This window comes from Alosa alosa, chromosome 6, assembly GCF_017589495.1.
Source record: "Alosa alosa isolate M-15738 ecotype Scorff River chromosome 6, AALO_Geno_1.1, whole genome shotgun sequence".
Lineage (NCBI taxonomy): Eukaryota > Metazoa > Chordata > Actinopteri > Clupeiformes > Clupeidae > Alosa > Alosa alosa.
The window spans coordinates 25,006,297-25,018,779 of NC_063194.1; the positions used below are offsets into that span (position 1 = coordinate 25,006,297).

The 12,483-nt window shown below is 38.9% G+C and overlaps 3 protein-coding genes across 3 annotated transcripts; 2 read left to right on the forward strand and 1 right to left on the reverse strand.

Moving 5' to 3' along the window:
- Nucleotides 1-1,554: 1,554 nt before the first annotated feature.
- Nucleotides 1,555-2,411, forward strand: rmi2 (RecQ mediated genome instability 2). The gene is made up of 2 exons (XM_048247006.1): nucleotides 1,555-1,953; nucleotides 2,086-2,411. The coding sequence occupies exons 1-2, from the start codon at nucleotides 1,650-1,652 to the stop codon at nucleotides 2,235-2,237; spliced, it is 456 nt and encodes a 151-aa protein (XP_048102963.1). The 5' UTR covers nucleotides 1,555-1,649; the 3' UTR covers nucleotides 2,238-2,411.
- Nucleotides 2,412-2,453: 42 nt separating this feature from the next.
- litaf (lipopolysaccharide-induced TNF factor) lies at nucleotides 2,454-7,071 on the reverse strand. The gene is made up of 4 exons (XM_048247005.1): nucleotides 6,758-7,071; nucleotides 4,861-5,122; nucleotides 4,080-4,236; nucleotides 2,454-3,828 (listed from the first exon to the last, which is right to left on the reverse strand). The coding sequence occupies exons 2-4, from the start codon at nucleotides 5,105-5,107 to the stop codon at nucleotides 3,720-3,722; spliced, it is 513 nt and encodes a 170-aa protein (XP_048102962.1). The 5' UTR covers nucleotides 5,108-5,122; nucleotides 6,758-7,071; the 3' UTR covers nucleotides 2,454-3,719.
- Nucleotides 7,072-7,753: 682 nt separating this feature from the next.
- Nucleotides 7,754-10,683, forward strand: snn (stannin). The gene is made up of 2 exons (XM_048245785.1): nucleotides 7,754-8,027; nucleotides 8,721-10,683. Exon 2 carries the CDS (start codon nucleotides 8,826-8,828, stop codon nucleotides 9,087-9,089), a length of 264 nt encoding a protein of 87 aa, XP_048101742.1. The 5' UTR covers nucleotides 7,754-8,027; nucleotides 8,721-8,825; the 3' UTR covers nucleotides 9,090-10,683.
- Nucleotides 10,684-12,483: the final 1,800 nt, after the last annotated feature.

Below are 12,483 nucleotides of genomic sequence, written 5' to 3' on the forward strand. Positions count from 1 at the left end.
TTGTTTTAAGTGCGTGCAGGGTGTGAGAGGGGAATCGATGTGCTTTGATTACAGCTTGGTAGTTGTAGTCTGTGAAATTAAAAAGCACGTGTGTGTGAAGTATCCAAACAATGACACCTTCATTTCATTATGGCTGCTTTAGCAAAACACCTTAAGCTACTGTGTAGTGGGTCCCATTTAGAAGTGGCTACTTCATTCGCGCTTTCCTTGACTCATGGAGCTGCGTGAATGTTATTACAACTTTTCGCCACGATATGACAGTTTAAGTCCGCTTCATACTGTAAGGCGTAAGCCATTGGTTTCCAAAGGAGATTTTATTTGTGTCGCCAGCATAGCCTATTGACAATTTATGTTGTCAATAGGCCTACCTTATAATCCTACCTGTAGCTTAGGGAAGCTAACAACTTTCTATTAGGATCTAGTTTGTTAGTTACCGTTTTGTCATAACTCCCTGATGCATTTTTGCATTTAGAATAGCCAGAGCGTGTATATCTCAATCGGAAAATTAAACAATATCGGTGCCTTATGGACTAGGCTGGGTGAACCCAGCCTGATCTGCCCGCTATTTATTTTTTAAGATTAATATTTAAAAGATTGAGCTTGAGCTTGAGCAAAGATTGAGCTTGGTCTGATGAAAGCCAGACTAGCCATGGACCTCAGTTAAACAATGCAAGGGAACATGAATCAGCCTATATTTGCACTAACAATAACGGACAAAAGCTCTTCAACAAGAGCATCATCAAGGCCCATTTGGACATGTCAGTTATTTGCACCACTGGTTAGATGTAAAACAGCATTTCGTTTACAACTAGGCTACTGTTACTTAATTTGTGCATTAACAATAACGTTTCAGACTACTGTTACTTAATTTGTGCATTGACAATAAAGTATTACATGAACTAAAGATGACTAAAATCTTATGTAGAAGAAGAAACATTCACAAAAATCCATCCATCCAAAATGACCTTTGTTTTTGATAGCTGTTGAAAACGGCATGGAACTGACAGAGATGTTTTTGTTTATAAATACATAAAAAATAAATAAATAAATAACATTATGCTGATACCTTTTGCTTTTCCCAAATACAATGTAGCCTACAGGTGTAAGTGACCTTTCATCAATCCAGTTGCAATGGATGAACTGTGATGAACTGCCCTACTTGTGATTGTTTAGAGATTTTAAAGGTTTTATAACAATTCTACATCTTCTTTGGCTATTCTACAATCTATTCACCTTTTCAGCACCAGTAGGGTACTTTCTGTGCAGCCGCACACACACACTCAGGCATGCCAAACAAGCATACACAAAAGTTTCAAGAGTGGGGGATGGAGTAAAATATGGAGACAAATTGAAGTGTGATTTATTTTCGCGGAACGGACGTACAGGACTGAGCGGCGGTCATTTTTTGTACCGCTATGCGGTACATCTAGTTTTTTCTTTATTTTGTTTTGTATACAGTAGCACCAGAGAATGTCTAAGACATCCCAATGAGTTCACACCTCGGTCCAGAAGATGGCGGTGATGCACTTTGTTTGCAAACTGCCAGTAAAAGTCACAGTAGCAGAAGAAGTAGAGTCAGTCGACAGAAACAGAAGAAGAAAAAGACGAAGAGACGCGGGAACATAAATGATAATAGGCCCTATTATGAAATGGCACTAACGTCACCCGAGACAGGAGTTTTGGATAAAACACGAAGTCCCCCTGTGAAAGTACTTTCTGGACAGCTTCGAGATGGTAAAATTCGTATTGGTTCAAATGGAAAGTCCGAATTCAGTATAAAGAGAGTTGGTCAAGGGAAGGAAAACTCCCTCGTAGTATCTATCGTATGGATGCAAGGGACTGTGGTCGAAGTTCAGCCAGATCGCAACACAATTGTTCTCTTGGACGAGACTGGTAACTTTGTTGTTGGTGGTGTTAATAACATACCTAAGGGAAAGCCATGTTTAATTCACGGTAAGTGGCTATCTAAACTCCGTATTGCATTTAGTTTACACAGAACACTAATTATCAAGGGGCCTAGTGGTTTACAAACCAGAGACGTTTAAAACTTAACTAAATATCTTAACCTGTTCATTTTACTTACAGGTAAATATGTCATGGTCATGGGTCAAGTCCAAACGCATAGCCCAGAACCTGTGCTTCGGGCAGTAAAAATGGCCGACCTTTCTGATAATTCTTTGATTCATAAAAGACTGTGGAAATATGAAGTGGAGGACTTGCAGCAAACTTTACCCTGAAATGTATCTTGGTTGTCAAGTCGTCTGTTTGCCTTGTACCTTTTTTCATGTGTGTGCAGTTGTGTTACGCAAACAGTTTAATATATTATGGCAAGTCAAGGCAATAAAACAAAGGGGTTTATATTCTGGTGCTGTTGGTCAAGATATAAATGGCAACATTGTTTACATTGTCAAAATAATTTAATAATAATAAACAAATACTTAATTATATGCATCTTGAGTTTTTATGTGTTGTTTCTTTTAATCAATTTTATATTTGACATTCTCCACAAAATAATATATAGCCTAAGTGATACATCAGGCCGACATCTATGGTATATTAAGAAATGTATGTGAATATACAATAACATGATTTGGAAACAGACTATATGAATAATGTATAGAATAGTGTACACTGTAAAAAGGCACATTATGCATTGTTTAGAGAAACATTGATACATGTAAGTTAGGCATTTACTGGAGCATATCCAAAGCGACACATTACAATAACAGTAGTAATACAGTATCAGTTTAGTAACACAACTTTGTAATAATAAAATATGATTATGTTCATAAAGTGACTTAAAAATAAAAAATAGCGAATCAGACAGTGAAACATATTGCATGGCAAACTGATATGGCTAATTATTTCTTCTTACTTACTCCATACTCTTGTCTAGCCCTTGCCCTCATGCATGAATTACCACAAAAAATGATCCAGATTTTAAAAATATTGTGCTGAAATATGTTTTCTGGACAATTCTATTTTATTTGTTCTGGTATCTAACTGGCATTTACCTAGACACCATACATCAAAAGAGTAAATTATCTTCCTAGTTATCTTAAGCACTTGACCTCAGACTATGGTTGGATTACAGCTGTGGCAATATCCTTTACCAACCTATCCAATCCTAACATATTGCTTAATTAAGGTTCTGTCCATTATGACAGTACTTGCATGATCTCTTCCAAGTAACTGATTAAGTAGGCTATTGACACTGTTCAAGCACACTGTTTCTCCAACACATGTTGAGGGGTTTTTGACCAACATATTGACATTTATGGATCACAAATAGTACCCTACTATGTAATATGATTAGGTAGGTGATCATTGGAAGGGAAGAAAGAATAACATTCCAAATTTCTCTGAATACAATGACAAAAGACAACCATCCCTCAGTCACAACGAAGGGCAATTCGGCCCTCCTATCTGCTAAAGCTCTTTCTGTTATGTCCTTTGATTACAACCAATGTATTTTATTCTACGACTGTCATTCTGACAAGGCACTTACAAGAGAAAACCACCTCCACCTTTATTCTCCAACTTGTAAAATATGAACAAACATGGCACTATCTGCTGAAAAGACTTAATATAAACAAATATAGAAATCCTTTTTGGAGACCCCTAAAGAAGAAATAAAGCTCCAGCCTTAATATAATATGTACAAATGTGTTTAAACAGGATCAAAATATTTTATACACAGTTGTCAGCAAGAATGAACATCACAGCCGCTTGTAGACTCCCAGCAAAGAATTGCAGTTGGGGCACATGTGTTTCACATCTTTCATGCCGTCCACACAGAACGGAATCAAGCAGCATCCATAAATGCAACTGGCCAAGGGGACATCCATTTTATACACAGAGAAAAAAGATTTCCAGTGAATATGGTTATTTGATATGCTTCAAGAAATAGTCTAGTTACTTGACCTATGTAAATGTGTATTTACAAAACATCTCGGTAGGTTAATGAATTGTATTGTCTGGTCTATTTATTGTCTGCTAACTACTAACTGGTGTTCAGTTTATAGCATGGACATTTACATTTTAGTCACACAACAAAATGTAAATTACAGCTAACTTACCCTACAAGGCTGAGGCTAAAGCAGGTTAGCCAAGTCAGGACTCCATTGCTGTGGCAGAGACGAGAGAGGACCATTTGGGCACATACAGGGCAGTGGACGTGTACTGGAAAATCTCCAAAAACCATACGTGGTTGGACATAAACGGTCTGGACGCTCACTGGAGAGAGAGCAGGTGACAGGTGAAATGTTTGGGTTTTTTGGTTGTTTGTTCAAGAAACTGCTGTCAGGATTAATAACAGTTTTGTCAGCCAGTCTGAGTACTCTTGCTGTAAATATGCAGAGATTGCTATGATTTCTAACCAATAAACACTTTTAGGCACATTCAGCTAATATCTTTATATCTTCCGCTACCTCTTCCTTCTGTGAGTACACTATACAAATAAAAAGGTCTTTGAACACAGCCCGAGTTTTTAACCGGAAACAATGTGGAGCAAGCTAGTCCCCCAAATATAACAAAAATGTTTCCTCCTTAGTACACAAATGTCTGACTTTGACATGACCCAGACTAATTATATGGTTGTAAAAGGGCTTGTAAAAAGCATCTGGACATGTTTTTCACAGACCAAAGTAGCATACCTTCTTTGTTAAGATCAGAGAACAAGGTTAAAGACTGCGTTCATCCATTCAATGTGATTTTAAGCCTTACGTTTGACCACATCATGTTCATATGCAAAACCATATTAGTATGTGGTCCACGATCCACATGCACGTCTGACTGTCATGATCGACATTTTAGGTCAACTGAACTGTGCAGAAAGTATGATTCCTAATGTGATATTACCTACAGCTGATGTTCCTGCTGCATTTCCTGCTGCATTTGACTGTTGTGGGTGCATCTGTTGGTATGCCTGAGGTGGATATGCTGGTTGTGTAAAAGGTGGTGGATAAGCTGGTTGGGGCATTTTGTCATAGACAGGAGGAGGGGGTGTGGGACTATAGGTATACACAGGACCAGTTATAGTCTCTTCATATGTTGGAGGCTGGGGCTGGCCGAAGTAGTTTGGCTCCATTGGAGGTGCGCTTGCCATGACCCGTCTGGAATTCTGTGAACAGAGGCACGTGTTGTACATATGTTCAGTCGGGCCACACCCCTTTAGAGATCACACCAAAACAGCTGTAAAGTTACTGTAATGTCTATGGCTCTCCCCGAGCTTCTGGGTGATTCCTGATTAACACCTTAAAATAAAATTTAGATAAGGTCTTTAATTACCCCCTTAATCACAACAAGAAAAATGAACTCCTGACTTGACACCTTAAATGTAGATTAAGGGGTCCCACCTTAAAACCTATTAAGAGACAGGTGGCCTTTTACGGCACACCTACTCCCCTCCCCCCAACATTCTAAATCAATTGTATGCACCATATTGCTAAGCTTGGACTCTTGGGAATCCAAACATGACAACCTTTTTCATGTACAATCTATATAATGATTTACATTGTCAGATTAATCTTACTATGTCTCAATTAAATTTAGTCAAAAATGCCCTCCTCCCCCTTCTCCGCCTTTGGTGCTTCCCTAACTTCTAGCTGCGGTGTATATCCCTTAGCAATAAGTAGATGCAGCATATTGAGTCTTAAAATAGTCACAGGAATCTATAGAAATTAAATATTTATGTTGTTTATCCAATATTAGTTATGCAGATGTATAGTCCATCTTATACACACCCATTGAACCAACTTTTGTGTAATTATTCCATATTTTGTGTAGTCATTCTATATCAGAACCCCTGACATACAATTAAAATAGTCTACAATTGGGCATTTTACAAAACGTATGAGCATACCTTGGCAAATAATGGTCTAAAGTACTCATATTTAATTATATATTGATCTACTTTTGCACACAGCTTTACAAGACCTGGTGCTAGGGCTCAGTTGTGTTTCAAAAGTCATATCAAGTGACCTAGAGGGCTGAAATGTGGTCAGTTCAGAGATGCTTGTTGTCCAGCAGAAAGAAAAAAACAATATTCTAGCCTCTATAACTCTGTGCCAGTACTTCACACAATTATTCTGATTGTTTCCTAAGAAACTACAGGGTTTGAGCTTTCTAAAGAGGTCAACCATAGAGGTGTCAACACTTGTAGCAGCCAAGTAGGGTGGTTTGTCAATTGTCTGGTTTTGTTTGATCCTTGCTTAAAATATAATGTGCGTTGTTTTGGACAAAAGCGTTTGCGAAAATAAAACAAAAACGCGAACATCCGCGTCGGGAATTGGGTAGGCTACCATGCTAACAACGTTTAGATACGGTAGCTAGAATTCAGCAACGGCAAACGTAACTTATCTTGATTTTGATTGATTGAAAGCAACGTTGTGAAGTGTAGGCCTAGCTAACTTTAGAAAGATAACTAATAACGAAATAATATCATTGTCATGGTATTAAGACTTGTTAAATTAATGTTAACGTTACATAACTTGTTACCGAAAACTCCCCATGTCCTTCAGAAGACGTACGTAAAAACTAACATTAGCCATTAGCACATTTCTTTAACGTGCTAGCTTCTAGTTAGATAATTAACGTTAGCTGACTCCCTAACAACCTTTTACTGTATGGAAAATGTCGATAGCCATCCTGGATACGAACTTTCACATCAGGTAAAGCTAAGTCAGCACAGGCTAGCCTTTAGGGAGGGAGACGTAACCACAACCTTTGACCATACGTCTAATGTGTCCATACTTACACAGTAGAATTATATCCCCAGGAAAAATCGCCTTTTTGTAGTCGACGAGCCTACCGTCACTCCACAAGTAATCTAATTTTCAATTTTCCATAAGTTCTCTGACTTCCTGTCTGCTTACTTTCGATTTGACAAAAATGGTAAAAATGTTTAATCACGTGGGGATAACTGTGTGCGTCACTGCATCAAAGCGATCTCTGTGATTTCATTCGGCTACATTTTTCCTAACATTTGGTGCAGTAAGCTACATTCCATTTTCAGTGTAACCACCTCGCCCACTAAAACTTTGACGCTGACTCATGTCATCCACAAAATATTCAGAGCAATTATGCATCCGTCTGTGTAGATGCGTGCCATGTTCACGCTTCGTGTGGCGTCACAATCCCATTCCTCTATAGACCCTTTCAACAAGGTAAACAAAAACAATGCTTGAACGTTCTATTTGGGCCCCAATCTACTTCCTCTGCATTAAGATAACATATGGAATGTTAAAAGTCTTGTGGGGCCAACTATGATGCTGATAATGGAACTCTCTTGAAAGGGTCCATACATCAATATCTTCCCCAAATAATAGTGTCAATCTGTCTATGTGTAGGCTACAGCCGGTGTTTGGGAAACGGGCTGTAATATTGTGGTTTCTGTAGTTACTAATGTTAATCCTGTTATATCGGGATTTATTGGATACATTACTCTTTGAGGAGTTTGGAGTCCAAATACCCTTGCTCCCTAGCAGGATTTATAATAGGCCTATTTAATAAATCTGAGACATCATGCTGACACGACTGACACCCTGCGTTGGCTGTCCATATATTTTCTTCTGAGGGTAGCTATGTTCCAAATGCAAAAAAAAACAAAAAAAAAACACGTAGGCTATAGGCCTACAACGACAGCAGAAGAATGGTGAAAAAATAAATTGCATACAAACTCAAGACTGTCAACCAAACACATTTTCTTACTATGGACTCATCGACTTACATGATTGGATATATATTTACTGATCTCATTTCCTGTTGGGTTTCAGCTTTTTCATGTGGACATCTTGCTGAAGGTGTGTTCTATGGTGTGTGCACGTCTAGGTCCTATACTGTGGAGGAGGAGGATACTGGGGATTATCAGAATAATTTGCGGTATTTGTGGCATGCATAATTATGGATATACAGCTAAAACATAACGGATTTAATGTGTTCTTGCTGGCAAATCATACAGTGGTGCAGCTTTGACGGGAAATTTCCGAGTCCGAAAACGCCCATAACACGTCTCTTGAGAGAAAATGGTAAGCGTTATCAATTATTTCACCTCACAAGAGGCAGATGGATATTTTGTGTCTCGCTAGATTGTTATGCATACCATTTTAGTGTCCCTCTCTGGTGTTAATTAGTCAATTTTGTAGTTTATACAGAGCATCAGTTAGCCAATCGCCTAGCCTACTTAACTGTTCCCTCTGTAACATATTGTCGGACGGATAGAAAACTAACCCATACATAATTTTATTTTTTGTATTTTGCATTTTTCAACGTAGTCAGTCATGAGTGGCATGGAAATGTAGAATTAAGGAGGCAGGGGCATGGTACGTATTTGGCTCGTCGATGATTGAGGAAGCAAGGTTGCTCGAGGGTATTTCCCGGTAATGTTTGCTTCATACACTTATGCAGTTGAGGTATAGACATAATTTATTGTCTGTGAGTTCAGCTGCATACTGTAAGCTATAGCTTCGATTATGATTCCACTGATTGATTGTCAAACAATCTGAATTGGTCCGAATCCGAATTGGCCGTATAATGCAGACTTATCTATCCCTTGTCTAAAATGTGTCTTAATAACATTCAGTAGAATTGCCTTCAGCAGTTAATTGTGATGTTCCTTTCTTGGCGGCTGCTCTGCGAGTATAGATCGACTTTTGGAGAAGTACGACGTCCACATGTCTGCTCTGTGAAGATTTTCTTACATGCATTCTTTCTCTTCATAGGTGCCAAAGACAGAGGTGTGAAAACGAGTCAAAGAGATCTTACAGACTAGACGCCTGTCATTAAGACTGTCTTTACTGTAACTTCAATAGGTTGCACAGACTAAAATGTCTATAATGGACCATAGCCCCACCACTGGGGTGGTTACGGTGATAGTGATCCTTATTGCAGTAGCAGCCCTGGGTGCTCTGATCTTTGGCTGTTGGTGCTACTTGCGCTTGCAGCGCATGAGCCAGTCTGAGGATGAGGAGAGTATAGTGGGCGAGGGAGAGACCAAGGAGCCCTTCCTGCTGGTACAGTACTCGGCCAGGGGCCCACGTGTTGAGCACAAGACAAGGCTGACCCCTAACGGCACAGAGAGCCATGGCTAACTTGCTCCAGGCTCCTCCATAGCTGCCTGTGAATGAGACCATGTAAGGACCACACCATATGCATTTGGGCCCGCCTTCCACAGTAAGCTACATCTTGTCAGCCCCAGCCTCCTATGAAGGATGAAATCAATGCATGCATGCATTGTCCACCATACAACTCCTCTATACGTCAGTGGACAATCTGAGGGTTGTCCCCCCTTCATTATAAGTCCATTGTCCCTGTTGAGCCTATCATAATGTGAAGTTGTACATAAGTATTGTGTTGTAATGATTTATTTGCCAAAAGGTGTGATTTTCAGTGTGAATATGTTATTGCCAGGTACCAAGCCCTTGTTTGTAATACTTGGCATGAAAGAAGATGGCATTATGTTTTTGTTGTTTACTTTTATTTCCTTGCATTTAATTTACGAGAGCTCTGTCAAATCAGGCATAATGTGCTTGTTTGAAACCAGAGCGCATTCCCAGAGCTGGCTCTGGCTTTGCTGTGACCAAACAAAAGCAGCAGTATTTACAGCAGTGTTCCGCAGTGGCTTCTGTTCAGAATCAATGAAAACTGTGACTTTCTTGAACCATGCATTGTTTTTGTTCAATATTATGTCAAATGTGCTCGCTAAATAAGGGACATTTGTTACAAATTTCTACATAATTTGACAAATCTTGCATTCGATGACAGAAAAAAAGTTTGTTACTGTTTGCGTTGTACAGGGGAATCAAGCTAGCGAGTGGTAATTGTCATCCAAGACTTTTCTGTGCTTTTCCATTGCTGTTCTCCAAATCAGTGCCATCACTCTTGATATGAAACAATGTAATATCTTGACATGTTTTCAGATATCCTTAAACCCTTTCACCGGGCGTTGTATATTCAACCAATAATATGCTTCAGTGAAAGCGCAGTAGTCAACTGTCAGTATCTTCAGAAGGTGGGACAAAATGAGTCTACAAAAGTCTCTTGTGCCAATGAAGGGAATGTCAAGGTGTAGATTTTACACCAAGGAGCTTCCTGAAGGCAAAGCTACTTCTGTGGTTCAACAAACTCAGAGTTGTAATGAAAGATTACATTTTTGCAGATAGAATACAATTGTATGACTGTTAATCACTTTCTGTACTGCTATATACTGTAACTGTAAAATGGCCATGTGTCCCACTTCCAGCCTGTATTTTGTCAAAGTGCAACTCTTAACTGTCAATCTGAAAGACGTTTAAATATTCTTGATAGAAGTTTGCTACTTGTAAGCCTGTCAAAAATGTATTTTTATATGACAACTTTGTGTATAGATCTCATTTGAAAGGAAATGTTATTTTCAAACACTGCTTGTGTCTAGAAAACGATTTGCAAGCCAAATACATAAATATTCAATAAATCCATACGTTGAGGATGATGTCCATGGGAACCTGTTACAAGAACACTTTGGATTGTTATAACTGTTGGTGTATAGAAACAGTAGAGCATCCTGAATCCAACATTGCGGTCAGTAAAAGGCATGTTCTGTTTGCATGTTTTGAGATGCAGTCCACCCTTGGCTAATGTCACTCATCTTCAATGCTCCCAATGTTTAAACCTCTCAACAAATATTAAAGACAACATTTGCTCAAATATTGGCCACATAATTAATTATTTCCCTATGACTGTTATGGCTGTACGTGTAGTGCCCACAGTAAATACAAATCATCACACACTGAAAGGATTTGTTGTTATAGGCGATTTCAACAGGCAACCAATTTTGTAGCCCTTGTGAAAATAGGCACTTTCTTGGAACTACAGGGGAAATTATTAGCTTAGCTAAGGAAACCAGGATAGATATTTACTCAATCTGTAAATCTACCGGAGTCAGGACTTATCATTGCATCATTCCTAAAATACAGGCATAATACTGACCTTGAGTATTTTAACTGCCTGCAGCTTCATGCACATTCATTATGTTCTTAGTCATATGCAGTGGTAACCTCACAATGTCAGAGTTATAGTGTGTATTATTCAGGGTTTCCACTCAAAGTCAAAATGACATTTCCCTGACAAAAAAGCTTGGATTTCCATGACTCCACACAATCCACACAATATACTGACCGATTATTTTAGAGCTGCCGCATTCAAGAATCTTTTACTTTTTTAGAGTGGGAGATTAATAAATGGGCATTGAATAAACAAAGTTGGGCTAACCACAACTACTCAAACAAGCAGTAAAGCTAATAACCATATATACACCAATTCTGCTGAGAAATATATCTGTATTAATGTATTTTGGCAAGTAAATTCTAAACTGCTACAACAAAATTCCCTGACTTTCCATGTCTGGAATAGACTTCCCAAAATTCCTTGATATTCCAGAAATTCCATGACCTGTGGAAACCCTTATATTCGTGACATGACTGAACGGCACAGAATTAGCCCATTTCACAAGATGGGGCCGCTGTGTAAATCAACTTCCTGTGGAAGAGCACTGTCCCATAGACAGCAAAAGAAAAGTCCACAGGAAAGACAGAAACAGGAAGACGTTTTACCCTGCCAATTAAGGGATCATTAACATCAACGTGGCCGGACACCTGGACACTGAAATCGGTCTATTGCTATCAAGGATGTTCATGTGTTCCGTTTGGTGTCATTGGCCTCTTACAATGATACAAATGGGTATTTTCAATATACAGGTGCTGGTCATATAATTAGAATATCATGGAAAAGGTTGATTTATGGAATGCATTAGACTGAGAGACTTCATTTAAAGGCCTTTGGAGGTGTTTTGAGTTAATTAGCTGATTAGTATGTGGCACCAGGTGTCTTCAATATTGAACCTTTTCACAATATTCAAATTTTCTGATACTGAATTTGGGGTTTTCATTCGTTGTCAGTTACAATCATCAAAATTAAAAGAAAACACTTAAAATATATATCAGTCTGTGTGTAATGAATATAATACACAAGTTTCACTTTTTGAATGGAATTACTGACATAAATCGACTTTTTGATGACATTCTAATTATATGACCAGCACCTGTATCTGCTCATGACGAGACCTTTCTGTGCTGGAAACGCAGTGTCTAAATGAGATGTCATTCCTCCATGCACAGTCCTACTCCACATCCAGCTTCAGAACATGGCCCCACGATTCATAATCAGTGGATTTAAGAAGCACAATTAGTCCGCAAAAAGCTTCACATACTGTTCAGCCTTGATGCGGTCAGAAAACAAACTTTTAGGGTATGTCCTAATTACGAGGGACGTGTGTGTGTGTTTGGGAGGTCAGAATCGAACCACTACAAAGAGGAAACAGAGCAAAACTTTTAACACTGGACAAGGTCAGATGGAAGCCAAGTACTGCGCCCCAGGTGTTTATGCTGCAGTGCAGAGAAATGATTCAGCCTTTCACAGGTGGCTGCGAGACAGTCCATCAGTGCGTCT